This window comes from Daphnia carinata, chromosome 9, assembly GCF_022539665.2.
Source record: "Daphnia carinata strain CSIRO-1 chromosome 9, CSIRO_AGI_Dcar_HiC_V3, whole genome shotgun sequence".
Taxonomy (NCBI): domain Eukaryota; kingdom Metazoa; phylum Arthropoda; class Branchiopoda; order Diplostraca; family Daphniidae; genus Daphnia; species Daphnia carinata.
The window spans coordinates 6559323-6586813 of NC_081339.1; the positions used below are offsets into that span (position 1 = coordinate 6559323).

The 27491-nt window shown below is 42.5% G+C and overlaps 7 protein-coding genes, 3 long non-coding RNA genes and 1 other non-coding gene across 12 annotated transcripts; 7 read left to right on the forward strand and 4 right to left on the reverse strand.

Moving 5' to 3' along the window:
- Positions 1 to 1845: 1845 nt before the first annotated feature.
- Positions 1846 to 4267, forward strand: LOC130697958 (fibrous sheath CABYR-binding protein-like). Its single transcript, XM_057520749.1, has 3 exons — positions 1846 to 2007; positions 2084 to 2284; positions 2375 to 4267. The coding sequence occupies exons 1-3, from the start codon at positions 1934 to 1936 to the stop codon at positions 3942 to 3944; spliced, it is 1845 nt and encodes a 614-aa protein (XP_057376732.1). The 5' UTR covers positions 1846 to 1933; the 3' UTR covers positions 3945 to 4267.
- A 665-nt stretch (positions 4268 to 4932) lies between these two features.
- LOC130697965 (uncharacterized) lies at positions 4933 to 5615 on the forward strand. Its single transcript, XM_057520757.1, has 2 exons — positions 4933 to 5089; positions 5193 to 5615. The coding sequence occupies exons 1-2, from the start codon at positions 5001 to 5003 to the stop codon at positions 5464 to 5466; spliced, it is 363 nt and encodes a 120-aa protein (XP_057376740.1). The 5' UTR covers positions 4933 to 5000; the 3' UTR covers positions 5467 to 5615.
- Positions 5616 to 5854: 239 nt separating this feature from the next.
- LOC130697971 (uncharacterized) lies at positions 5855 to 6832 on the reverse strand. Of its 2 annotated transcripts, none has more exons than XR_009003087.1 (4): positions 6667 to 6832; positions 6500 to 6613; positions 6098 to 6425; positions 5855 to 5976 (listed from the first exon to the last, which is right to left on the reverse strand). It is a non-coding gene; the product is annotated as an uncharacterized LOC130697971 (long non-coding RNA). The 2 variants fall into 2 exon arrangements; XR_009003086.1 differs by having other exon boundaries at positions 6098 to 6429.
- A 72-nt stretch (positions 6833 to 6904) lies between these two features.
- LOC130697961 (uncharacterized) lies at positions 6905 to 8316 on the forward strand. Its single transcript, XM_057520753.2, has 4 exons — positions 6905 to 7036; positions 7098 to 7493; positions 7559 to 7778; positions 7841 to 8316. The coding sequence occupies exons 1-4, from the start codon at positions 6975 to 6977 to the stop codon at positions 8144 to 8146; spliced, it is 984 nt and encodes a 327-aa protein (XP_057376736.1). The 5' UTR covers positions 6905 to 6974; the 3' UTR covers positions 8147 to 8316.
- Positions 8317 to 9626: 1310 nt separating this feature from the next.
- On the reverse strand, positions 9627 to 11975 carry LOC130697970 (uncharacterized). The gene is made up of 6 exons (XR_009003085.1): positions 11863 to 11975; positions 11708 to 11744; positions 10246 to 10389; positions 9946 to 10176; positions 9764 to 9829; positions 9627 to 9704 (listed from the first exon to the last, which is right to left on the reverse strand). It is a non-coding gene; the product is annotated as an uncharacterized LOC130697970 (long non-coding RNA).
- Positions 11976 to 13191: 1216 nt separating this feature from the next.
- Positions 13192 to 15043, forward strand: LOC130697944 (antifreeze protein Maxi-like). The gene is made up of 3 exons (XM_059496844.1): positions 13192 to 13343; positions 13491 to 14337; positions 14557 to 15043. The coding sequence occupies exons 1-3, from the start codon at positions 13273 to 13275 to the stop codon at positions 14827 to 14829; spliced, it is 1191 nt and encodes a 396-aa protein (XP_059352827.1). The 5' UTR covers positions 13192 to 13272; the 3' UTR covers positions 14830 to 15043.
- A 1013-nt stretch (positions 15044 to 16056) lies between these two features.
- Trnar-ucu (transfer RNA arginine (anticodon UCU)) lies at positions 16057 to 16144 on the forward strand. The gene is given in 2 exon segments: positions 16057 to 16093; positions 16109 to 16144. It is a non-coding gene; the product is annotated as a tRNA-Arg (tRNA).
- A 1954-nt stretch (positions 16145 to 18098) lies between these two features.
- LOC130697917 (uncharacterized) lies at positions 18099 to 18988 on the forward strand. The gene is made up of 2 exons (XM_057520712.2): positions 18099 to 18334; positions 18412 to 18988. Exons 1-2 carry the CDS (start codon positions 18157 to 18159, stop codon positions 18741 to 18743), a joined length of 510 nt encoding a protein of 169 aa, XP_057376695.1. The 5' UTR covers positions 18099 to 18156; the 3' UTR covers positions 18744 to 18988.
- Positions 18989 to 19922: 934 nt separating this feature from the next.
- LOC130697921 (uncharacterized) lies at positions 19923 to 20582 on the forward strand. Its single transcript, XM_057520715.2, has 2 exons — positions 19923 to 20134; positions 20197 to 20582. Exons 1-2 carry the CDS (start codon positions 19936 to 19938, stop codon positions 20433 to 20435), a joined length of 438 nt encoding a protein of 145 aa, XP_057376698.1. The 5' UTR covers positions 19923 to 19935; the 3' UTR covers positions 20436 to 20582.
- A 1243-nt stretch (positions 20583 to 21825) lies between these two features.
- On the reverse strand, positions 21826 to 22386 carry LOC130697918 (uncharacterized). Its single transcript, XM_057520713.2, has 2 exons — positions 22218 to 22386; positions 21826 to 22150 (listed from the first exon to the last, which is right to left on the reverse strand). The coding sequence occupies exons 1-2, from the start codon at positions 22384 to 22386 to the stop codon at positions 21846 to 21848; spliced, it is 474 nt and encodes a 157-aa protein (XP_057376696.2). The 3' UTR covers positions 21826 to 21845.
- Positions 22387 to 26167: 3781 nt separating this feature from the next.
- LOC132088338 (uncharacterized) lies at positions 26168 to 26614 on the reverse strand. Its single transcript, XR_009421830.1, has 2 exons — positions 26426 to 26614; positions 26168 to 26340 (listed from the first exon to the last, which is right to left on the reverse strand). It is a non-coding gene; the product is annotated as an uncharacterized LOC132088338 (long non-coding RNA).
- Between the last annotated feature and the right edge of the window lie 877 nt (positions 26615 to 27491).

The following is a 27491-nucleotide window of genomic DNA, read 5'->3' on the forward strand; positions in this document are numbered from 1 at the left end:
ATGTCTGGCTGATGGCAAACACGTCTACTGGAACAAAACGGCATATAATCACAAGAAGACATTATCCAACTGCTGGAAACTGAACACCCAAGGGCCGTGCCGTGCCGGTTATCGATTTCAAATGGACGATGATGCAAACGTGGTCAGTTGCTATCCGAACATCCAAAACTTCATCGCCGTTGCTCCGCGCCAGACGTTTCCGCCGCTACGCCGCATCCGAAACAAGTGCCCTTCGGGTAGCTACAGAGCTAGGCATTTTAAATGCCTAGTTTGAAAAAGAAACGAATTGCTAGTTAAATGTCCTTGACGTTTTAGTTGGCTGCAATCAACTGGGGAACGATTCGACAAGATTAGTTGGCTTATTAGTTACACGACGCAATACCCTTAACACACACACACACAAAAAAACGATTGGAATCTTGTTTTTTGTTTTCAAATATCATTTCACAACCCAGTTTTGCTAGGTGATTGACGAGCACCGTGCCTAACAGCACAAATAAAAGAATGATATACACGATTATGAAGCATATGCGAAACAACTGTAGCAAAAAGCAGATTGGAATGATAACAACAATCAGATATTCTTATTACCATTTTTTTTTTTTTGTCGTCGTTGAAATCATTTCGGGACCGAAAATTAAGGAGAAACCGGTGTTGTTGGCCGTGCAAGTCGGGCGAGGTCATTCGAAACGAGCGCTGCTCCTGGCTGAAACTCTTTTTGTTTCTGTTTCACTTGGCCCCGTGTTTCGGTTTCACCTGCCACCCACCGTAATGTCGTTGTCGGTTTTCACTTTATAAGAAACTCTATCACGTCATTCGAATCACAACTTTTTTTTTTTTTTTTTTTTTTTAAGGACTCCCCTAAAAAAAGAAAGAAAAAAACAAAACAAAAACAGATTTTCTAGCTCGGAATTCCTGATGATTGAAGTCGGAGACTGGAAGTCGAGAAAGTATAAACTAGTCGCCTTTTTTTTTTGTTATTTCTTCATCTTTTTTTGGATTTCCCACAGAACAGAAAGAGAGAGAGAGAGAGAGAGACTTGGCCTGACACACGACGCAGCGGGTCACGGTGTTCGAATTTCGAACACCCATCTCGAAAATAAAATGAATGTACCCAACCAGACATGCGGGTTCGAGTCCACTATCCTGATTGGCATTCAACTCCCACAGATGGCACGCAATGTCGCCTTTGCTTTCCTTCAAAAATGTCGATACACGTTTGGCCGTTGCAACGAGCAAACCCGTTTCTCGATTTCAACAATAGAATCGTGAAATCTCAAAGCACAACATCAACATGAGCTTTCTAACTAAATACGTGTTCACTATTGCCATTCAAGGTTATAGTAGCAGCAGGTTCTATGCGGCCGACTAGTACCATACGATTCCATAATTGAAATAACTCGTTTCTTTCTATTAGCTTTTGTTTGACGAGTGTCATTGTGCAACACACCTGTGCCAACTCATTCGTTAAAAAAAAAAATACCATTCCCCCAGCAAAACATTAACCATTCACGAACGCACTCACTATACAACCGTCTATCCTGGAACGAAAAAAAAAAAAAAAAACTTTCAGACGCCCCGAAAAAAAAATAAAATAATAATATTAAAAAGCTGGTCTATGGTAAGAGAACGAAAAAAAAAAAAAAAAAAAAAAAAAAAGGGGAACGATTTTCTGGCGTGCTGACGGGGCGTTGGCCGAGATGTTTGTTGAAACTCGTCGACGGTGCGCGTTGCATAAACCCGTGAGCACGAAGAAAGAAAGAAAGAAAAAAGGAGCAAAGCAGCTCAACGAGAATGAAAAAAAAACAAACAAAAAAAAATCAGAGCAGAGATGGAGAGTAGACTCGCGCACTCACGCTAACTTTTACCCCCTTTAAAAAGGGCGGCGTGGCGAGCAAGAGAGTCACATTCAGTCCAAGAACTCCAACACAACATGAAGTTCTCTTTGCTCGCACTGTTCCTCATCGTCGCCATCGTCTGCGTCCATTCGGCGCCCACCTTCCCCAGGTTTGATCCTCTTGTTCATTTTCTTTCACCTTTTCAAAAAGTGAAAAATGCAATAATTAATTTTTGAAAAAAACAGGAGGAATCGAGGGGGTAGCCGTTCCGTAGAACCCGAAGCTAAAAAGGAAGAGCCCAAGAAGGAAGAGCCGAAAAAGGAAGAGCCGAAAAAGGCCGAGGGAGGCAAAAAGGAAGAAGGAGGTAAAGGCAAAGGAGGTGGTAAAAAGGAAGAAGCCGAAGAAGAGGAAGGCGAAGGTGGCGAGCGAAGGAAACGGGCAAACAGGTCCGTCTCAATTCCGTTTTGATCCTTGTGCGCCATTTCTTTTTTCTGAAATTCACTTCCGTTTTTGTTTTTGTTTTTTTTCCGTAAAAGGAACGACTCGTGGAAGTCGTTGACTTTCTTCAAACAGCAAAGCGTCAGCATCGATGGAGTTCATCCGGCCGCCACAGCCGAAGCCACGGCCGACATCAGCGACGCAAAGAAGCGCTCGCCAACAAACACGGGATCCGTCGCAGCCTCCCCCGCCATCGTGCCCGTCTTTGAAGTTCACGACCTGACCGGAGTAGATCACAGCACAGTTCCAAAGGACATTCAACCGTTCGAGGTCGTAGACATCAGCGGACACACTCACGAAACCCTGCCGAAAGACGTCATCCCCGTTGAAATCATCCCAGTCGTCGGTGCCACGGCCGGAGTGGCCAGCAACGTCGGACCCGTTTCCGCATCGGCCGGAGTCTCCACTGCGTCCAACGTCGAAGTCTTCGAAGTCCACAATCTCGACGGAGTTTCTCCCGACGATGTTCCAGACGATGTCGCCGTCTTCGAAGTGGTCGACATCTCCGGACACACTGCCGAAACTCTTCCGGCCGACGTGACCCCCGTTGAAATCATCCCGCTCGTAGACGCATCGGCCGGAGCGACAGTGGCCAGCAACGCCGGACCCGTTTCCGCATCGGCCGGCGTCTCCACCGCATCCAACGCCGAAGTCTTTGAAGTTCACAATCTCGACGGAGTTTCTCCCGACGATGTTCCAGATGATCTCGCCGTTTTCGAAGTGGTCGACATCTCCGGACACACTGCCGAAACTCTTCCAGCTGATGTGATCCCAGTTGAGATTATCCCGATCGGAACCGTGGCCGGAGCCACAGCCACTGGAACTGGAGGAGTCACAGCTTCGGCCGGCGTTTCCACTTCGTCCGGTCCCAGCCGTCCACCATCCGTTTCACCCGTCATTGCCCCCGTCGTTCCAGCCGTCGTTGGTCCATTCGTTCCAGCCGTCACTCCCATCTTCTACCCGACTACACCAGCGCCATACGTCGCACCGGTTGTCACGCAAATCATTCCCGTTCCCAGACCAACTGCAGCTCCTGCAATCATCCCAGTTCCAAAACCCACTGCAACTCCGTACGTAGCCCCTGAAACTCCTGAATACCAAACTCCCGAAGCCCCTGCTTACCAGGCTCCCGAGGTCGACGCTTATGCGGCCCCTGAAGTCGACGCATACGCCGTCAGCGCCACCGAGAGCTACGCCGAAACTGAAACGGAAGCGGCCGAAGTGGAAGAAACTGGAACGGAAGGATACGAAGCCGAAGGCGCCGAATACGAAGCTCCCGAAGCCGAAGGCGCTGAATACGAGGCTCCCGAAGCCGAAGAAGCCGAGGTGGAAGAGTACGAAGGCAAAGGTGGCAAAAACAAAGAAGGAAAAGTAAGCAAAGGATACAACAATTCCAGCAGAGGAAGTAAAGGAGGCAAACACGGAAAAGGTAGAGAAGGAAAGGAAGAGAACGAAGGAAAGGAAGAGAAAGAAGGCAAAGGAGGAAAGGGAGGTAAAGGAAGAGAAGGTAAAAATAAAGAAGGTAAAGGCAAAGGTAAAGGAAGCAAAAGCGAAGGAGGCAAGAGCGGAGGTGAAGGCGGATCCGAAAGCGCCGAAGAAGAGGATTAAACCATTTCAACTCACGTCAAACATTTAAAATCCTGAAACGATAACAAGAAAAAAAAAATGATTATAAAACATATTAACCCCTCAAACATTATATTTTTATATACTTCGACGCAACAGACTTCTCACTGGAACGGACACTCATGCTCATCCTCCCCCGCAGATTCCTTCGTCCGTTGCCAACGTCTATTAAAGAAAAATACATCAAATATTACTTCTATAAATATCAAAATGCTCGAGTCCTATACAACACGATGTCTTTGTTTTCGATACAATAACAAGCAAAACAAGCGTCAAAATAAACAATGGTGTCTCTATAAACAAAATTCTGTTCAATTCTTATTTTACTAACGCAATCAACTTGATTAAAGCTATAAATTAAAGATTCAAGTTCATGATAAAATTTGAATCTCATCACATTATCATAAGAGTTGGTGTAAACTCGTTTTTGAAATTAAGGGTGAAAGCCAAACGCGCTCAAAGCGCCACATCTACTCGTCAAAATGAACTTTCTATTTAATAAAATAATGAAGAAAGATTACTCTTAAATTGAATACATCAATTCACTTTTCAAAGCTTCAAAAACGACGCACTCGCCACATTAGCCGGAATCGAAAGTTCCAAATCAATTCACGTACCAAAGATTAGGAGAGGACATTCCTTTTTTCTCTCAACTGATTCATTCTTGAGTCGTTCTTTTTAATTTTTTTGAAATGAAAAGTGAATTTTTCTTTCTATAAAAAGAGAAAATGAAATCAAAAAATAGCCTGGACAAGCAAGTGGGGCGTTGCCTATGAAAGGGCAAACTTTCAGAACATTCGGAAAGCTGCTCCGGACTGGAATTTTGACTTGCACAAACACGGACTTGTCGATTACGAGGATTGCATATCGCGTTTAGTTGTTCAACTTGTTGTCCATTACACATTGGGACACGCCGTTTCGTTTTCTCAATTTGAACCAACAAAAAAAAAAAAAAGATAACTTTTACTGCGTTTAAAAAGGCCGGTGGGTGCGTGTCGATGGTCACATTCAGTCCAAGGACTTGAAGCCCGTCGCAAGATGAAATTCTCGTTGCTTTCCTTGTTCCTGGTCGCTACCGTCGTGTGCGTCTCAGTCATCGACTCCGCACCGGCTCCTCATTGGCCAAGGTTGTCTTTTTTTTTTTTCTTCTCTAAAATGTTTAAATTGTCCTTTAATTAAACATAACCCGATTTGTATACAATTAAATCAAATACTTTTTGGGCCGCGTAGGTTCAGGGAACGTCGGTTACGCAACCGTCCGGCCGAAACTAAAGTTGAGGAAGGTAAAAAGGAAGAAAAGGTCGAAGCGGCTCCTGAAGAGAAAAAGGAAGAAAAAGCTCCTGAAGCTGAACCGTCCATTGATTTTGGAACACTCGCCGTCGAAGAAGCCGCTCCCGAAGCCAAGAAGGAAGAGGTGGCCGTGGTGGCGCCAGCGCCTAAAAAAGCGGCCAAAGTTGAAGAAGCGGAAGAAGAGGAGGCAGAGGGTCTCTCTGCCGAAGTGTAACGAGCTCAACATTCATAGAAATCATTGCATATAATATTCAAACAGAGTTTGAATGCAATTACGTCATTTTGTTTTTTTTAGAACACGTCTCATTGTAATTCCCCTATTGCCAAATATAATTTAGCGCGTCTATTCGTTTCTCTCCATTAGCCAATTTGCAACGTCTTTGCCAATTAATTTTTTAGTGTGCCAACATCGTGAGTTGTGGCAGCGAACGAGATATCCGCATTTCACCACGAACACGTATGCAAATAGAAACAAACTAGCTCATTGACGAGAGAAAGCTCCTTTATACTGAAACTCTCTCCGTCTCTATTGAGAGTCGTCCATCATCCCCACAGTTAATCAAATTAAAAGGTAAATAGAATCTCATTCAATAGTTACCGCTGCGGACGGTCACATCATTTTCCGTTAAACGGGAAACACGGTTTGTCGTGTTTGCCTTATTGTCCGTTCATTTCCGGCACATCCAATTGACTTGCACATTTTTGGACAGAGTTCCGTTCAATCCTGCAACAATCGGACAATGTTTTAATTATTTCAAGCATGAAATTAAAGTTTTCTAATGCTCAACATCAAAAGAATTTAACTCGTCTGAAATTTGCGATAAAACCATTAAACAATGACTCACGCAGTTGGCAAGCGGAGACTGCCTCCAGACGTTGACATCCTTGAACGTAACGGCCTGTGGAAAAATCCTTGGCGATTGGTTATCGACTTTTAAACGTTTAACAGTTCGATTGTTGTGGTTTTTGCGTTTATTGGCATGGTCTGTTTCCTCTAATAATTTGGCTGATTATTAGATAGATAAACGAGCTATATCCAACTTTGCTGTAGGCTTCGGAAATCGAGATCGTTCCGGCCATTGAAACCATCGTTTTTATTATTGGAAATTATTCTTTTATTTCCTTATTGTAGAACGTTTCTGCTGGAAAACATCCGTGTACCGGCACCGCCTACTTTCTTTTAGAAAAAAAAACAAAAACAAAAAACAAACATATATATATACATATTATTCAAATGAGGCTAATACCGGAGCACGAGTTCCGCGTGAAGATGAGTCAATGGGCTTGGCCGATTACGTCAATTCATTCCGGGAAAAAAACCGGTTTTCTTCGTCACGGAAAAACAACACACGCGGAATTACCTAGAAAGAAAAAAATATATAAACTGGATCGACGTGCAATAACCTTTAGTAACCTGGATGGGGACATTTGTGCGTCCATTGCGATGAGTTCGACTATCCGAAAGTCGAAATGCGCATTTAGGAAAAAATGGAAACAAGCCGGGGGGGGCTTCGGGATTTTCCCAATCGTCCGTAACAGCTCCAACGTTCACACCAGTTTCTTTGGAAATAAAAAATTTTGCGTTGTGAATTGCGCAAGTTCATTGCACCGTCTGCATTTCCTGCATCGGTCTGGGGCCCGGTTGCGGTTCCAGAGCTCGGCTTTAAAAAGACCAGTGCCATCCACGAAGCGAATCAAATTGCAACCGGCATCCACACCGACATGAAGCTCTTGCTAGCTGTGCTGGCTCTTACTTCCTTGTGCTCCGCAGCGCCTCAATCCGGGTGAGAATTTTCTAATTAAAAAAAAAAAAGCAATTAAAAATAATTTGAAATCGTTTTGAAGATATCTACCTCGAATTCCAATCGATGATCATTTGATTGGCCGGCCTTTGGTGGCTGATCTCTGGTCATCGGAAGTTTTCGATCCAGTCAGCGTTGAAGATGATTCTTCAGAAGAGGTGGTCGTGCCCATCACACTGGAACAGGCTAGAGCCAGGCTGTTGAGGTACATGAGAGAGCTGGAACGTGACATTGAAGAGGACATTTTCGAAAACGATTTCCTCGACGTCCAGTCGTCCCTCTACAAATTGAACAACAGGCTGTGGCCGAAAATGGTCTATTTGAGCGATCAGATCTACGACAATCTGCTGCTGGCCGATGACGTCAAAGCCCTGGAACGTGAGCACAAGATCCGTCTCGGACTCAAACGCGACGTGGCCCGAATCCGCTTCAAAACTGGGTACATTTGCCAATTCTTTTATCATTTTTCAATCAGAATTTTACATTTACATCTCACCATTTCAGAACTCGTAAATGTCCATCACCCGATGAATCGTTCTTCGCCCCGACCAAACGTTGCGTCGTCGTTGAATCCAAAGAAGCTGATCTCAATCCGTGCGCGTCCAAGAAAGACATGCTCCTCTACGATGGAATAGACAACAGGGCCGTTTGCGATTGCGTCGTAGACGATCGCAATTTGGTCTTCTCCGAGCTCGATGGCCGTTGTCATCGTCTAAACGAACAGGTAAAACATCAAGGCCACCCAATGACGTACTAAATGATAATTTTATTCAAAAATGTCATCAGGGTCCTTGCCAAAACGGTACGTGGTTAACTATGTCAGCCGAGAGCAAAGTTGTTTGTGAAGAAGTACCTGCTGATTGCATCGCTGATGGTGAACACGTGTACTGGAGCCCAGATCCATTGGTGGCCAAACCCCAGTGCGTCCAGTTGAGCATCCGCGGATCTTGCGCCGAAGGCAATTTACTTCAACGAGACGGTTCGGGTGCAGTCACGTGTCAGCCTCCCTCCAGGCCGCAACCGCTCGTTAAACTTCACACATCGTGTCCTCCAGGTAGTTTCCGCGGGCAGAATCACCAGTGTCCCATCTAAAATTTGTTACGCATCAACGCACATTGTTAACCCGTTTTTCTGTTTCGTTTTTTGTTAATTGTTTTCTTTTAAACCATACTACCCCAGTACTTTGCATGCGTACGTGTGATGTTACACTTCATGTAAACACTTGCGAATTTAAAAATACAGCCAGGGACAAGTTTCGGTTATTTCAAAGAGGACGTGACTTACAACGTCCAATTCATTCGATTCAAAATCCAGAATCTGAAACAAAATATTTAAAAACAATAGGTTATTAGTTTTAAATTATTGACTTATTTAAACGTGGTTTTCACCTGAAGGATGAATGATGATCAATGATCTTGAATTGGTATTGGCCTTGATCGCACACGTTCCCGATTGCAGCTTACATAACAGCCTTTGGAAAATTAACCGCATGTTAGGACCTCTTACTCAACTGGATTCTACTATCTATAGAAAATTAGAGAGAAAAAAGAACCTTTGTTCAACGGAATTTTAAAAAACGAGAGTTGTAAAAGGAAGACATCGAGATAAATGTCAATCGTAATGGAACAACTTGTCTCTACATGGCCACACCCACAAGAAGTTGGGTACTTTCACTCTATAGAAAGTGGGATATCATTTCGTTTGGATAGCCGGACAAATTAAATAGCGCCCAATTGGACGTAGAGACCCTACTTTTATTTCAACTCCATTCGAAACAAAAAAGAATTCGATAATTTTGGACAACGTTAATCAATCGTTCTTATCAGTGGTCGCCATTGCCTTTGATCAATGTCTGTATAGTTTTTTTTTTTTTCTATTTAATTTCTACGTTTTGTACAGTGCACAATCACTTGGAGGCGAAAGTGTGGGCAGGAATCTAGTTACGGCCACGCCCTTTCTGAACCGGTCACAATCCAATAATAATCAAACGTACGTGTGCAACTCAATGGACCGTCAATTGGCTGATTGCTTATGAAAGTTACAAATTTCTGACGCAATATGAACCTCTAATCAAATAATGTCTTTGATACGAACATTGGGTGTGGCTCGTGTTTCACTGACGTCATTTCCTTGATTACTACGAAAAGATTGTTACATTAATTTTTACGAGGGAATTTTACGAAATTTCAAGCCTTAGAACAAGGAGACATCCCTGGACAAACGAAATGAACATCGAATTCAAAGGAAACTATTTCTACATCAACTTAATTGTCATTTTCTATGGAAAAAGGAAATAAATATTTGCCTGTCAGTTGCATTTACATACATGAAAGCTGTGCCAGTTGATGCAAAAGTTACTTAGAAGCGACGCATATTGTCCTTTACGTGAATTGCATTACAGTGAGTTTACCTATGCTTGCGGACATGTCTGGAATGTGACGTAGAATGTCCTTTCATTCATAGTGCCCTTCTGGTTTGATTATCAATTCCTTTTTTTAAAGAAAGCAAATAGAAATATTTCAAATAAAAACTTGTAATCATTGTTTTGCCTACCAGGGCAAGCCCAATGTTTCTCTCACCAACGGTCAAGTTTGACGTTGTCCAGCAGTCAATCAAATTGTCACGTCGACTCACTTTGCCCGAGAGTTAACTGAAATGTACAATACCAATCATAGTGAGGCGTTATGACATCGAGGAAAACTCATTTACCTTGAGCAGCTGTTGCCTCTTTTATGAAACTCAAAGTTGTTTTTTTTTTGGTTAAAATGGACAGCTCTGAAAAATGTAAAAGTGGAGCACAAATTTGGAGAAAATACACAAATCTGTTTTGACTGTCTTGATAACAAAACTGGACTGAAAGCAAACTGATGTTTGTTTTTTGATTCACTTACTTTCATAGCAACAATTCGCCAATTTCCTTCGGCGTTTTTTCAAAACAATCGTTTTTAAATGCTTGTTCCTAACCATCCCTCTTTCCTACTATTGGAACGATACAGCATCTCATCCCAAGTCTTCATCCGAAAGTTCAGCGATATTTCGAAATTTTACACCAACAAATGTTCCAGCCGGTTTTACGTAGCATATCCCGGGTAAGGTAAAGGGGAGCAGCCAAGCAACAAAAACTGAAAACACAAAACATTGTTGAATGGAATATAATTTTTAAAATGAAAAATTAAGGGGACGACATTTACCATCGCCACTTTCTTCTTCAACTGGAAAGTGGACATTCACTAGCCGATCTCGTCAATCCCGTATTTCGTGACAGAGATATTTTAACATATCCGTATCGTCCCCGTTGTTGTGGATTTCCTTTTGCTTCAACTCGTCACTTTTTCCTATGAATATTAATACAATGCAACATAGTAATGTTATCGAGCGTTTGTGCAGTGCATGCGAAAACCAATGACGCAACTCAATCAGGTTCTCATGTTGACCAATCGACCGACAATTGGAAATACCCCGAACATTTTTGTTTTCAAAGATCCCAGGGTCGCGTCGTCTGCTCACAAACAATTGAGAAATCCATGTAGGGACAAACAAAAAAAAATTTTTAAGGGAAAAGTTCACGGTGGCTGGTACGGACGATCGCCTCGAAAAACAAAAAATTCGCGTGACAGACGGATTAGGTAAATCCGTTCAATGTTTAAAACGTGCTACGAGTGCCAATTTCGTTCGAAATATAAGAAAAACCCGTTTGCTTGTTGAACCTACTTAGTAACAACCGAATATCTACAAGTCTTAGAACCTACGCCACTAGCCGTATGAAACAACCTTGACTTCAGCTTTTCTACTAATTCTAAAGGCTTGATTACGACGAACTGATTTGAATGTTAAACGAAAGAAAACAAATGGGAAAACACGTCGAACTTTCCATTCACAAAAGTCCCTTCATTCGGACGTTTGCGATCGCCAAAAGGCACAGAAAAAATTAAAATTAACAGCGCAGCGTAGTGTGTTCAATCAATGCTTCGTCATTGACACGATTCTTGTACCGTTTCTCACCGACATGACCGACGTTTGTGAAAAACCCAATACAAGGACAAATTGGGATGTCGATGAACTCCAATCCTAACAGCACAAAACATTATTTCGGGCAATCGAAATAAAAACAACTGATCGTTGCAGTGACGCGTTTCTAACTAGAAAATTAAATACGATAAATCATTGTGAACGATAGCTTTATCCTCCGAAAAACTCCCGTCATGCAATAAATTAGGAATACGAAGATTTGCATATAAAAATCTGGGGTGGGGACACGATTGTTATTAGACGAAAAAGAGAAAACTGGTTTTCTGTTCGAGTCGATGGCCTTTTTTTTTCTCTTTTAAAATGACGCGAAAAACTGTCGTACTAACTATTGAAATCAGCCCCGTTGCTTAATGGTATGCGGATATTTAGTTACGACTAACTGGGCCATAATGTCAATGTAACCAACAGCAAAAAAAAAAAAACTATCGGAACTTGACAATTTAGCGACCGGATATACGAGCAACCTGAATTACAATTTTCAAGTTCCTCCTTTTTCAAGAACCCACGTGCGGAAATCAACTCGTTTGTAAATCCCAAACTCAGTTCATTTTTACTATCAAATTTTGAAAATTTTCAGCACATGACACAGCATAAAAACGTAAATAAGTTAATTTTTTTTCTCACCTGAATGGCGCCTCGAAACTCGTTGAAAGTTGCACATCTAAAGATAGACACAAAAAAAAAACGAACGGGTTAAAGGACTGGACTATTTAGGCCCGTGTGCAAAAAAATAGAAGAAAAAAAGATCACACCCCCAGGTAGGAAAAAAAAAATGTTACCTTGGCCCGGTTAAGACGAACATATCAGGAGGCGATCAGCAGACGAAAGATATTATTTTTTCTGCAATCTCACTTGGGTTATCCCCACATTCAAATGTGCACCATTCATCCTGCTGAGAAAAACAATAGTTTTAAATATGAAAGCAAACATAGCCGAACGCACGGACCTTGACTGGGATAAAAAAAAAAAATGACGGATGATTGTTAGATTGCAATCGAATTTTTACAGGGAGCAACTTTGCAAGTCGCAAATCTTCGAGAGCCAGGGACTTTTAGAAAGTACCGTTGTACTATAACCCATCGTGACGTGCACTTTGCGGCCAACTCATTTTGGCAAACCTATTATTTTTTTTAAATAGTGCGATATGCGAAACATTTTTTTGCAACGTGTTTGGCGAAAGATGGATGGCATGTTTGAAAATTGTCAGACAGTAAAAATATGAACAAAATTGATTGCTAGAATGACTACTCTCTCTCTCTCGCCATTGTTCTTTGGACCAACGTCTTGTAGGTCATCTACCACGTCGCATTTGATAGTTGAAGTTAAAATGGTAGACGCAAAAATTCAAAGAACGGGAACGAGAATGCACTTCTACTGACGGTCGACGCTTTCTTTTGTTAACTTGTTTTGTTTTTGAAGTATTTCAGTAATAGACTCAATAGTGTATGCAAATTTTCACCGACAAAAAGAAATTAAGAGAAACATCTTCTAGCAGCTGGTCGTTTTCCTTCAAGTTCCTGGGTACAAAACAATTTGCTAATAGAGACGTTTCACGGTTCCAAGACAAAGCCATTTACGACGCTCTGAATTTGCATACGGACAGTAGCTTTTTAAGGGGAGATCGTAAAAGATGACGAAAATGGTGTTGGGCCCATTGGATTAAAAATTAGGATTGAACTTGAACTTGGCGGTCATTCAGGTAGAAAACAATGAACAAATCAGGATCAAATCATTGACATAACAATTTAATAACGAATTCGCCGTTACGCATTTCGATAACAGATAGCAAAGAGTAAATAGCATTTGAAATTTTGCCTACGTACGATTTTTACAATCACCATTGCGCCAATTTCAAAGCCTGTATTTTGTTTTTTCTTCACTGACTGCCATTTTCGCCGAAGGGAATGATACTTTCTTTTCACGTAAGAGATTTTTGGTTACAACTTTTCCTTAGACAAAAAATTCTAGTTTTTGAGGACAGCACACACACCAATCGGGCCAACCTTTTAAACGAACGTGCCCCGATACAAGTGGGAGGTGGCAGATCAGCCTCACCCCACCGCCCAACGGTTTGTCGTGATTGTGCAACGCTGGACCGTAACCCCCCTCCTGTGCCCCGCTCTCTACCTTTAAATAGCCGAGCTCAGCGTCGACAAACATCACATTCAGACTCGAAACAAACTCAGAAAATGAAGCTCACCTTGATTGTCCTCCTCGTTGCCAGTGTTTTCGTCTCGGAGATCCGCTCCGCTCCTTACGGGTCAGTTTTTTCTCTTCTAAAAACATCAAATTCGTTTCACTATGTGGAGTTGATCCTGCAAATCCCTAAGAACAAAATATCTTTTTGTGAAAAACCATTCAAAAGGTATAACCATGAAAATTAATCGTACCTGTTTTAATTTTGCAGTAAAAAGACAGCGGCTGCCGAAAGCAATGAAAATGAAGAAGCTGCATCCGCAGAGGTAAACAAGGAAGAATCTTCGAAATCTTATTCAGACAAAGGCGAAAAGGGCGAAAAGGCTTCTTATTCCGACAAGGGCGACAAGGCTTCTTATTCCGACAAGGCCTCTGAAACCTCTTATTCCGCACCAGCAGTAGACACTTCTTATTCAGCACCAGCTGAAGCACCAGCAGCCGAACCCGCTTACTCCGCACCGGCCGTCGAGGTTGCAGCCGTCGCTGAAGTTGTAGCTACTCCGGCCGTTGAAGCCGTTGCCGTTGTTGAAACATCCGCCATCGCCGCACCTGAAGCCGTTGCTGCCCCTGTTGCCGAAGCTGCCACCACTTACACAGCCACAGTTTACAGAGCCAAACGATCGCCCACCGTTGGAGCTACCGCCGCAGCCGCCGCACCAGTTGTTGATGTAACCGCCACTGCTGGCGCTGCTGTCGTGAGCGCTGGTTACACCGGCCGTGCCAGATGCGTCCTCAACGTCTGCGTTCCAGAACCCATTTCCGCTGAAGTCGTGTCCGCTGAAGTCGGAGTTGCCGCAGCCGCCGCTGCTGCCCCCGCTGTCGCTCCCGCCGTAGCTAAACGATCACCCACCGTCGCCGCTGGCGCTACTGCCACCGCTGCCGCCGCACCTTTGAGCCTTACCCAAGGCGCTGCTGTTACTGGTTACACCGGAGGCGCCACTTGCGTCAACAATGTTTGCGTTCCAGAGCCAATTTCCGCTGAAGTTATTTCCGCTGAAGTCGGAGTCACCGCCACCGCCGCCGCTTCATCAGTTTCTGCCCCAGCTGCTGCCGCCGCCGTCGTGAAACGATCACCCACCGTTGCCGGAGCTACCGCCGTCGCTGCCCCCGCCGCACCTTTGAGCCTTACCCAAGGCGCTGCTGCTACTGGCTACACCGGTGGCGCCACCTGCGTCAACGATGTTTGCGTTCCTGAAGTCGTTTCTGTTGAGGTTCTATCCGCTGAAGTCGGAGTCGCTGCCACCGCCACCGCTGCTGCTTCAACTGCCGCCGTTAAGCGATCGCCCACCGTTGCCGCTGCCGGAGCTACCACCGTCGCTGCCGCCGCGCCGTTGAGCCTCACCCAAGGCGCTGCTGCCACCGGTTACACCGGAGGTGCCACTTGCGTGAACGATGTTTGCGTTCCAGAGCCAATTTCCGCTGAAGTTTTGTCGGCCGAAGCCGGTGTAGCTGCCGCAGCGTCCGCTTCAGCATCAGCCGCTGCCCCAGCAGCCGTCATCAAGCGAGCGGACACAGTTCCAGTTGCAGTGTCTGCTGCTCTTTACTATTAAAAAAAAGATGCATTTTAATGAAAGGTTTGTCTTAATTTCAAAGTATTAGGATTTTTATAGCAATGGTGGTGTAACTCGAGTGCATCATCGACATACTTCCTTACCGTGTTTGTCTTAATGGAGATTCAAAATATTAATATATAATAATCGAAAATACTTTTATTACCGAACAATTCATCTGGCATTCAGAAAGAATACACGTTTTCGGCTCCAACATTAGATGAAACTCGCACTGCCATTTCTGTAACGATTCAACAAATTCAGACTTTCACTTTTCAGTATGGTAGATTAGATGGACACGTGACAAAGTAGGGAAATCGTCAAATTCAACTTTCAGCTTTCAAAATTGCAATTTATTTACAGTATTTACTGGGATCTAATGAAATATTCTCGGGAAAAGTGCTAATCTATTTTAGAAACCAAGTTTGGGCATTGGAAAGCCCGCGTAAAAAAAGAAATGCAAATTCGTATGTACAGAAAATGTAAAATGCAAATTTGAAAGTAGGAAGGGTGAAAGTACTCGAAATCAGAGGGAAACACAGTTAAATATGGTTTCTTACCGTTCACCACCTTAGAAAAGTCAAACACGTTTGATCACACCATAGTTTCTGTGTTTGCAATTCCACGAAGCCATGCACACGTGTCGATGGGGACGGAGGCAGGAATGGACTGAAAACAAGTACAGACTAGTTCAGGCCATCCCTTCTTGCAAGAGGGATGGGTAAGAAAAATTAGAGAACCCTCCAAAGATTATGGGGTGGTGGGAGAGCACAAAATTGAAAAACAAAAATATTTACATAGGATTCTTCGCAAATTCGTACCCTTCCCCTATGGGAAAGATCGAGAAGTTCAGAAAGGGAGGTGGGGGTAAGGAAAAACAGTGACAAAGGTATTATGCAAATTCGCTGAGGAACAAACAAACAAACAAAGAAACATTTCTTTTTCTCCTACCCCCCTTTTTTGTTTGTTTTAATGGCGAAAATTTGCATAAATTACATTAGCTAAATTTTAATGCAATTAAAACGAGTAGCAAACGGCATCTTTCGAGATTTATTTCAACTAATTCAATTTCGTAAAAGTTAATCAGTTTAATTGTAAGAAATTTGAATTAAACAAAAAAAGTTAGCTAAATTTTCTTTAAAAAAAACATTTTTGCAATGTCATTTAATAAATCTTTTACCTACGGAGTTATCTCATTAGGATCTTAAGTTTTAATTAATTTAACATGATCGTGTGGCCTAACGGATAAGGCGTCGGACTTCTATTAAAAATGGTTGTCATCCGAAAATTGCGGGTTCGAATCCCGCCACGATTAAATTTAATGTTTAATTTTCGTTACTTAAATTGCTTAGTTGTGCGTTTGCTTTCTTGGACATTGTCATAAATTGGCTTGATTGCTAAAACGAAACAAACGAAAGAATAAAAACTGAAACATCTCACAATTCCTGTCAACTGTCTATCAAAGAACATACGACCCATTTATTGCTTTAAATATTATGAGGTCCGGTAATTGAGGTAAATAAAAGTATTGGGATAATTTTTTTTACTGAAAAAAAAAGGTTATTGGTCTTATCAGTTAAGAAATTCAAGGTGATTATGTATCCGTTCTAAAACAAACGAAAAACCAATTCATTTTGAACGGGATAAACGCTAAATTTCGTTGGGTAGAGCTCAAGAGATTTCTGAGCGGGAACCGGTTGGTTTTCCCGCGTGAATGAAAGGATCTGAATCGTGAGTAGTCGTTCCCCTCTAGCGGTCGCAGGAAAAACCACGTGAGACGAACGTCCCGTCCTTTCCTTGTGCTGCAACGGTAAACGCCAAGATATCGAGGAATGCTGATCAGGTAAATAGGCGGACACGATTTTAGGAGGATCGTTTAAACGCGGAGGAAGAGCCCACGGTGTCCACTGTATCGTTCCATATTGGTTAGGTAAATAGGCAGCGACAACGTTAGGAGTCGTGTGGGCCCGTTGACGAAGAGCCCAGGGCATAGGCGTGTATCTTTCAGGCAAATAAGCTGCAACTCCGTTACCAGCATCATGAATGCGTCCCGGCCCTGTCGTAGCGGCTTTAACTTCGGGAATGTAGAATCGGACGGAACCGACGCACGACATCAAGGCAATAAAAATATAAACCTGGTATTGTAAAAATCGAATAATTCAAAGACGAAATTGAATTGAAATTGAAAATGCTTACAGAGATCTTCATGGCGATCGTTGAAAAATTATTGCTTGACAATGAATTCCGGTGCGATATGGATGGTGTCTCTTTATATACGGAGGGCTACTACACTTCCGGCGAGGTTACAACTCCGGCTCTCGTTATTAAAGATCCATCCGAATTTCACCTTGAATATGACTTCCGCATTAAGCAGGCTCATGTTCTTCTACAATAGGCGTCAGAATTACACAATGACTTCGATTGATGGTCGATGAATAATTACGTAACCTTCTATTTGCATTGTCCAGCCCATTTGTGGGTGAAAAAAACAAACAAACAAACAAAAGAAATGCCACGGAATAGAAAAACAGCCGATCCATATTCGGGGCTGACACCTTATCGCAACCATATCCATCAGCGGTCGGTGGTTTATATCTCCATGTTTATAAACCACAGCTTCATAAGTGATCAACTCTAAACAGAAGCTTAGATATTTTGCTTTGGGGAGGGCCTAAGGACAACCTTGGATAAACTGCAGCCATTAAATGTAATACCGTCATCAAATGTGAGGAATTAAAAGGAAAACAATAAACTTTCGCGTAGCTACAATCATTTAGAATACGGCAGCGTGGCAGCGGATGATGAGTATTGTCGAACGTGACTTGTCGTAAACGGCTACATACGAACATGTTTATTTGCTGACGCTGTGTGGTCACTGGGCCTTAACCAACACCAGATACCATGTCTATGTTGTATATGTAAATACATTTTTAAAAAAATGTCTCTCCCTTTAAACGCGTTTCAAAAGGAAACCACGCCTCTAAACGTGTCCCGCCGCATTAGAGGACTACGATATTGAACGATTCCAAGAGAGAGGGGAGAGAGAGAGATCCGAGGGTGCCAGATAAGGACAATGATCTTTTCTATTTTGTATGTACATCTGTAACCGTATGGACCGTTCCTCACGGCCGGGAATTTCTTTGCCTTTCGGGTACGCGTTAGTCCCGCCCCTCCTTCCTCTTCCCACAGCCAGCTCTATCACAAGGCATCGACTGTAGACCAAATATAAAAAGAGGAGACGGGCACGCAGTCACAAACTGTCCAGTGCTCTGCCGACCTACCGGCCGACAACATATTCCAAAGAGTTTTTTTTCCTTGGAAAAAAACATGGCCTCCTCGTTGCGAGAGCCTTCGGTGCTGTTCTTGTTTTCTCTGTCTGTGGTCCTCATCTTAGCGAATGCATCAACACCTCAAATGAGTGAGAAACGTGTCGGATTCAAGAAGAACATCAACATCGCCAGACAATGGACGTGCAAGAATGCTCAACCTCGTTTAGTTTACGTCGGTAAATCGAATCAATCAACATCCTTTTGTGGATTCGAAGGATCATCATCTCTTTCTCATTTTATTAACCAATCGCAGGACAAATGGAAGAATATGCTGCGCCCAATGTGGTTTACCTGCCGTCCGCTTTGCTGCTTCATCGTTGCGATGATTCGGCCGGTTGTTGCCTGACGCCTGGTCAGACGTGCTCTTCGGTCGAGCATCTGGAAGAGCTGGTCAGCTTCGTGGTCCACGCGGTTGTGTCTAGCGACGCTCACGGTCACCACCACCAGCACGCCAGTCACGGTATCAAGAAGAGGGAGAAGAAGGTGACGGTGTCGATGAACAATCACACCCAATGCGAGTGCGTTGGGCGTAAGAACCTGCGCGCACGGAGGTCTTCCTTCGTTCACCGCGTGAACGTACACTAACATACAATGGCCATACATCGAAAATGGAATCAAAATGAAAAGGAATTATTTCTCAATTGCCTCAATGAATTTCTGACCTCGGTGGATGCTCACTAAAACGACCAATGCACCAAACTTTTTGTTTTACTATCGCTTATTTAGTTTATTGTATTACGTTCGATGATTCAAATGTTGCTCTGTATAAGTGAACAATGTAGACAGCGATTGCCCTTGAACGAGAGAGGAAAATACACACACGTTTGCAAAGTGAATCTTGCGTGACCATCTTTGCGTAGCAACAGCGTTTGACCTCAATAGCCATAAGTCGTAAACTAGTCTCCGATTGATTACGTGGAAGCAGTCGCTATAAAAAAAACACCATCGGCTGGATGTGTCCGAAAAAATTAAAACAAAGTGAACAGTAATAAAAAATCGTTTCAAACTGAAATCAAGCGTAAACAAACACGACAAGGGGGGGACTGAAAATCTTATAAATGCTGATGTTATATCCTATATACTGTCTTTATTAATAACCTCTGGCTGTCGTGCTCAATGATGAATCGACTCATGCCATTGGCTTCATTCCCAATTATACGTATCGGCGCCAAGACATTGTAACGATTTGACCACCCTGACTGCTCACATTCATCTTCTCAGTGCCTTGCGTGTTTTGAACAATTAAATATTTTTTTTTCACGAATTACGCCATTTTTCAGCACGTTTGGTTTTCACGTATAACCTTGCAAAATAACGTTACCGCAGCCGCGGGAATTCCCAATCTTTTTTTCGCTGTGCAAATTATCATGAAGGAATGCGATTTTCTCTTGCGGGATCGGAACTTGTTCGACGCACAGGACAATGTTCTTGTAGAACCGAATGTCTTGTGAGTGCCATTCATTTTCTTTCAGATGGTCGCACATTACTACGAATGAAATGCAAAAAAAAAGGCTCTTTTTGTTCTTCCTCCGCAAAATTCTAAAGCAAAACCTTTTCGCTTAAGATATAGTGAGAAAGTCGGCCCTTTCATTCCCTAGTTAGTGGTGTGGAATATGCAAATTGCCATTGGAGCTAATGTGGGGGTGACGTCATATCTGCTAGATGTTGCAAAAGGTTTTCCCCAACGGCGAAGAACAAAAACAAAAAACCGTGTCTTGTATAAAAAACAAGGCGAATGTTCCAGTATCTCTCATACAGCGACTGGCCACCTGTTGGGATGGACGTGCCCAGACCAAATCAAAAGATGACTTCCGTGTTCTTCTCCGGCTCTACGAAATTCTTAGTGGCCGTGTTCTTAATTACCAACAGTTTATTGGCCGTCCAATCAAAGACGATAGTGCCATTCAAGAAGAATATCGATCAGGTGTTGAAAGAGTGGAATTGCAACAAACCTCAACCACGATTGGTTTATCTAGGTATGTCTATATAAACGCTTATTCACTTACCTTATGTTCAACATTCTCTTTCCTTCTGGTAGAAGATGAATATTCAGATTATAATCCGGCGGCTATTTACCTGCCTCACGCAGCTGTCGTCCAGCGTTGCGACAAAACCATCGGATGCTGCAAGACGGGCCATCGTTGCTCGCCGGCCGAAGAAGAGGAGGTCACCTTTATCGTCGAAGAATTTCTACGTAGCAAAAAAATGAAAAAGGAAATCATCCTGACCAATCATTTACGTTGCGAGTGTCAGAGCATCTCCCAAGAACGCAAATAACGTCGCTTTCTTCTTTTTTTTTTTTAATCAATTGCTCCAGTTTTATCTTAAATCATAACCTGTATAAAATTATCAACTGCTTTTATGCATAAGACGCTACGTATTGCACGAAACACGATTGGCCCTGTAAGCCATTCACACACGCAATTTTGTTGATAGTCTTTTGGTTTTTCCCAATTGGAGTCTGGCCAAACGATGAAGAATTGCAAGAAAAAAAAATTGGAGAAAACCAGTTGAATAGAGTTGGACCAAGTGAGGGCGCCAGATATATATTCTTTGCTCGAAAGATTTCATGTAGCGTTTTGGACACAAGGTAAATAGCGAATTTCTAGCTGTCACGAATGGCGAGCGAAAGGCTGTTCAAGTGACGCCCAATCGATTGACATGAGCCATATTTCATTGATTTCGGCTTTAAGAATTCAAGTTTTTAGGCGAGGTCACTATAAATAAATTCAGCCAGGAGCGGTTTATAACAAACGTGTATGTACATAGCAACTGAGGATGGTATAACCAATTGCGTTCCATTTCGCTCACGGCTTCCATTCGTTTGTGGGTATCATTCGCAAAAAAAAAACAAATTGTAAGTGAGGATGGTTTTTTTTTTAAAGAGGGCATTCATTTCATCCGTGTCAGGATGAATTTTTATATTCTGGCCGCACGCAATTCAGTCAAAGGTTAAACAAAAAACGAAAATTCTTGTTACTCTTTTATTTATTTGCTTTTCAAAAGGCACGCACTGGGAAAGAGATTTGAAATTTTGATTACAGCACTACTGTCTGACTTGTTTATGGTTTAATTATGGAAATTTGTGTTAAAAAAAGAGTGGTGCAAGAAAAAAAAAAACAATTTCCCCACGTCACAACGTTATTTTTGGGGGGGGGGGGGTTTAATGGAGGTGACGCCATTGATTTCCATGCAAATGAGATTCAAGAATCAAGAGACAAAAATCAAGTTTGAAATGAAAAGCAGTCGAGTCTATAGGTCTCTACAATAATTGGATTTGAGTTCTAGTCAACCGAAATCAAGAGACTTAAAGAGATAAGCCGCTGACAGATTGACCACTTTTGGCTTCTTCTCCAAACTTATATGCAAATCAGCAGCCGATGCCCGGATTGACTATACCAAAAAATGAGCGAAACTGAACATTGGAAATGCAAATATTTTGTTAGTACAATATACTAGCGCATTATTTAATTAATATGAACACGTAATCATTTTTGTTTTGGGACGGTGACTCAACATTAAGTTAGTCGTTCAATTCAATAAATTAATTGAACATTTAACACATTCCATTTTGGGAGAATGGACCACAAAGAATTATTATTATTTTTTTAAATAAATAGGTATCATAATATCACGGGTGGAATGCTCAAAATTCCGGATGTGATGCAACATTGACCCTCAGGCGTATCATACTCTTAAATCCAATTTCCCGACGCAATCGCATCGCGTGTGATTCCTCAGCGTCACCATCATTTTCTTTTCCTTCTTCGTTTTGTTTCGATTGTTCGTCCTCTTCGCCGATGGATCGCCACTACCAGAATTGTCGATGAAATTCGCGCGGATAGCGAACTGGACATCCTCCTCTTCCGTTTCCACCGATTTGCATTCCTGACCGGGCGTCTTGCAACATCCCGTCGATTGATCGCAGCGATGAATCACCAACGCGGAAGGCAAATAAATCGCATTCGGTGCGCTGAACTCATCCAAATTGTCTGTTCAAATCAAATCGTCTTATAATAAAGCAATAAAAAAGGAAGTGTTTATTTCATTTAAACGTACCAATGTGAATCACTCGAGGCTGAGGTTTGTTGCACGTCCAGTCGTTGAATGTCTTCAAGTTCTTTTTCAAAGGCACGATTTTCACGGAATCCACTAAAGGTGTCAACAAGATGGCCACCGCAACGCACGTGAAAAGCTTGTAACTCATCAAACTCCTTTTGTGTTGCATTTTCATAGAAATCATTCGCGTTCTCACCTCCTTTTTTTATCGCTTCGTGAATGGCAGACGATCGTCAAGGGTCGCTTTATCCAAAAAAAAACAAGGCAATTGAACAGCTGTGATGTGCGGTACGGCCAGAACGAAACTAGTGGATGTGGTTGGTTCCGTCCTTCCTTTTTATGCGAAGAAGATCGCGAACGTTCAGTGACGTCACACTTGCCTATTGCATCTCTTTTCCTTGCCTATGAAAGACTGAAAGACGTTTGATTTCCCTTTCACCGTCTGACGCAAACCGGACTATGTTAATCGGGGCCGGAAACCGGAACGAGATCCGCTGTACATTTATACACAAATCCATCGAAGGTCAAATGATGAACCGTCCCGTTTGGGTTTCCTTTTTGGCGTGTTAGATCTCATTTAATTCTTCATCGCTAACTGTAAATCAGCGTTGGTTATAAGCTCCAAGTGACACGCGAGGGGACACAACGAATATTAGTCGCCTGCCTGGTTTTTTTCGAATGAACATACATCAGATAACGAGTTTGCGATTAAAGTATTTCGCTGTCAAGCCCTCGTTTTCTCGTGGCACTCCCTTAATACTTGTAGTCCCGCCGGAAGTTCATCCACGTCACATTAAAGTAAACACACACGTGTGCACGGATTGACCCCCCCTCCCCCTCTCCCAAAAAAACAACCAGTTTGAAATGATTGACGAATGTTCTTGTGTTCCAAACATTTAAAACCTAATAAGGACTCTCGTCATTGAAAATGGGAATGCAATTCTGTTTTTTGTTCATTTTTTAGAGGTGTGGTACGAACAAATGAAGGGGAGTCTTCCGGCGAAAGATAACGAGAGTCTATTCGACTGGCAAGCCGCAGACAGACCGGATTGCACAATTCGAAAGTCATCAGCTCGGCGTGAAGCCTTTTGGCGTGCGGCCCGCTGCTAAAAAAACAAGAAAAGTATGTCTGACATTATTTCTTTAAATGTAGTTCCACATCAACATTCATATACGCGTTGTCCGTCAATGTGTTGATAGTTATTGTTGCTCTTTTTATAATAACACGCTGAGTGTTTTCTGTTGTTGGCTCATACGAGGTCAGTGCAATCGATTTGCATCTACCTGATGGCTATACTCTTTGGAACGTCTGGAATTCCTAATGGACTGGAAGTTTTTTTTTATTGCCTGGACGCGAAATGGACTGACAACAGTGCGGGTGTTCATTCGCAGGCGAAAAGGTAAGAGGGTTAACCGAATTGTTTTTGGGGGGGGGGTTTGTTTCGCAGCCAACATTTGCATACGTGGTGCAATAAAGGTCCTTTATAAAAGGCACCGTTGAACCTTTAGCCGTAAGGCTATATGTTTTCAGCTCGCAAAATGTAATTCGTTCGTGAAAACCGGAGGCAAAAGAAATGCAGAGTCAGCAAGATCGTATTTGTATACAGGACTTTGCTCGTAGCCAAATGATGCCGTGTATAATTTGTCTTTTCTTTTTCTTTGGCCGCTTTCGATGCCGTGCTATGGAAACTGTTACAATCGTGTGGGTGTAAGCCATCGAAAAATAGGGGGGGAAAAAGCGTCATTTCTTGTAATGACTCTCCATATGCAAAGTGATTAAGTGCTTCGCTATAAAGCTGTGGCATTTTTACATTTTACGGTTGGGGCAGGGAAAAACCCCGAACTTTGGAAAGTGTCGACGAGGACACGACGCAAACTTTTGGCGAAAACATTTAGCACTTGACGTTCCCTGTGGCCAAAGGAAAAATTAACCCACGATGGTGGTATAATGTGTGTTCCATCTTGATATTGACGTCGCGGCCGGCTCTATAAATCAAGAACAAAAAACTAAAAAAAGAAAAAGGATGTGGCTTTATGCACAGCCGTTTGTTATGCAGATGAATCACTGCGGCATAAAGTGTATTAATAAACGATAATTTTCAAAACAATCAATGTAAAAATGTACACGTCAAAGTGAACAGCCTCTTCTCAATTTGTTTGATTTCAGAGTATAAATGAAGGAAGGCCACGCATTGGCTATAAGACTTGACCATCAGTGTTTTGTACAACCGTCAACGTGAGAGGACGTCCTGCTTCGTGAAATTGTGGACCATTCAGCTTTTTATTATTACAAGCAATGAAAGGAAAAAGAAACCATTCAAAATGATTCAACTTACCACGCACGTTTTGAGGCTGAAGTTCTGTCACACGTTTAGGGACCATCGACTCTTAGGCTTCCTCCACTTTCCAAATGATGAAAACAGCAGTTGCTTTAATCCTGTTGGCCATTTTGATTGACGTCTTCTTGGCTTCCTCTTTGCTCGTGTTGTTGTTCACATCCATGTTCGTTTCGTGCTGAGATAAGACGGTAGTTATATCCCTCGACTTGATCGGTGGTGGGGACTCGTACAACTCGGCTCGATCGAACCCGATGCAGCCTCTATTTATATGTGGAACACGGGTTTAAAAGTTGGGGCATACGTGTCGCAATTGGAGGTGAACACATTTCAAGGCCACACGGGAGAGTAACAGCAGGTAGAAATAATGAAAGGTGTGTTGGGGAATGTGTTTTCTGCTGTTGCTAATCAGTCGGAGGCCACCGTCCTTCTAACTCGAGCTGGGAAACGAACATAACAACGTGATGAAATGCTGTTCGTTTTTTGCTCTAATGTGACGCAATAGTGACATACCACTTGTTTCTTTCTGATTAGGGAAATTGTTTTTTTTTTAATTGACCTTCAACGGTTTGTTCGTGTACCACGCCAAACCATTCCTGGAATTCAATCAATCGATTCAGCACGTATCCCCAATCCCGCACCCCATGTTTTGTTTTGTTTTTTAAGAAAATTCGATTAGGTGTTCAGTTAGCGAATGTAGACCTTCTCGGTTAGCAAATCTAAGGCAAATATCATTTTTTGGAAAGGCGGTGTATTATAGAACGTAACAAAAGGGAATGGCATTGAATTAAATTATACTTTATACACACGATCTCAATCAAGAAGTGGGTCAGAAAAGTCCTGTAAACGGCTTCCTGTATGTAACAAAAAAAAAAAAAAAAAAGACTTTAAATCATTCACAGGTGTAATAAGACAACTAACTTACTGGCAAAGCGTTTGGGATAGGCACCAGGGACTCGTTTGCGTCTTGCTCACGTCTCGTTTCGTTCTCTCCGACACGCTCCAAATGGCACCGACGATCGAATAGATCTTGCCCTGATGGCTGTTCTTCGTGTCTTTCGTTGAGACCTTCTTCACAGCATCTTGGAATGAGATTCTGCTCGAATTGCGTGGCACATCCATGAGGAACGTTGAAACTTGGCCCGTTGCACAGACACGAATGACTTGGTTCGAAATACTAGCCGTCCTATTTATATCTACCTGTCGCACCAAAGGACAGGTGAGCGTTTTTCCTTTTGGTTACCTGCTAATTATGGAACACAAGGGAAAAACGCCGAAGGCTTGTGGAAATAAGAACGGCGTGATTCGGAAGTCGGGGAGATCCCCTTCGAAATGAGTCACTATGAGCCAACATCCACACGTGGATAGTTAAACATACATCTGAGTATTGCCGTTGGCCTCGTACCGAAATGATAACGTTATTCCTGTTGGAAAGAGAGTTTTCTTTTTGTTTTGTTTTTCAGTTCACGTAAGCCCGGCGGGCTGATTTCACTAGAATTTGTGAAACATTTCTCGTTACTGATTCATCATGTAGCTCATCCCGTCTTGCTTCACCTATGAAAATGTTGTCGGTAGTTGAACTCGGTGTAAGAAATGCAAATCTTTTTTAAAAAATTCAAAATATCATCGTACGTTTATTTGCGCGGCACAGTCAATTATAAGGAAATGTGTAGGAAATACAAGAAACAAAAAATGCATGCAGTGTTGCACGAATGCTGGAACCATCGGCGTTTGTCTTACACAAGAGCGGTCCCTTGTTTTTTCAGAAAAGACCTGTAAAGGACCTACTATTTTTTGAAATAAAACACAATTAACATTTTTTTTTTTTTTTTTCATTTGGCCTTCAAAACCGTGACAAAGAAATAGACTTACTGAGAAAGTGAATGAGAAAAAACAGTTTTAGTTGCAGCTTTGTGCGGTGAAGGTTTCGATTTGTCCGACTTCCAGACGATAAAGACAGAGGAAGTTTTCACTTGATTCTCGTCGTGATTAGATGATTGATTCTTCTTGGAATCGGCTTTTGCATTTGCATGCGAATCCATATCTGTGGCACACACTCTCGATGTGCTGGCTTTGCGAAAGATGCAAATGACTTCAGCCAAACTGGACAAAGTGAACGTCCGTATTTATAGTGCCTTTCGCCTCGGCTGGTGGCACGTTAACTGTATCTGACATTGTTTGCGTTCTGTCAATATGCGTGTATACACAAAAACACATTCAAGGCTTTTAAAACAAAAAAAAAATGTTGAAAGTTTGACAGTATGACGGAAGTGGATTTTAGAGGTCATCTCGAAGAAAAGGCGATGTCAATCGAAAATCATTGGGAATGAATTCCAGTCTTGACTAGTTCACGCTGACGCAGGTAATCCTATCGCACACGTGCCTGTCTGTTACGCCATACAATTTGTTCTGCGTGCGCTGATGACCTCAACGTCAGACGTTCCTAGAATTCGTGTGTGTGTGTGCACCAGTTGGATCAATTCGAAAAGGCTAGATCCAGCTAGGAGTTGAGAATACAATAGAAACTATTCAGATTGTCGATGACATTTGTCATAAGGCGTCTGTTTTCAAACTCTTGTAAACATTTGCATCGATATCTGTAGGACGCCCTTGTTCTTTTGTTGTTGTCACTCTTACCTGTTTTGTTATTCTGTTACCTTTCACAAAGTGATATGCAAATATGTGTGTGGAAAAAGGGTTTGTAACACAGTGCCCCTATTTTTGTTTGTCCAACGGGCTGTTGGTGTGTTTTTCGTGATAAAAAAAAAAAACGTAACCGTATACACGCGTGCGGTTGAAATGTGACACGTTTTCGCGTCACTCGAGAAACTTCTTTTTTTTTTCTCCTTAACACGAGTAATGTGATCGTTGCTCATATCAGGAAAAAAATAGCAAAACTCTATTTAGCTTGGAAAGTTTACGCCCTATTAAGTTAAGG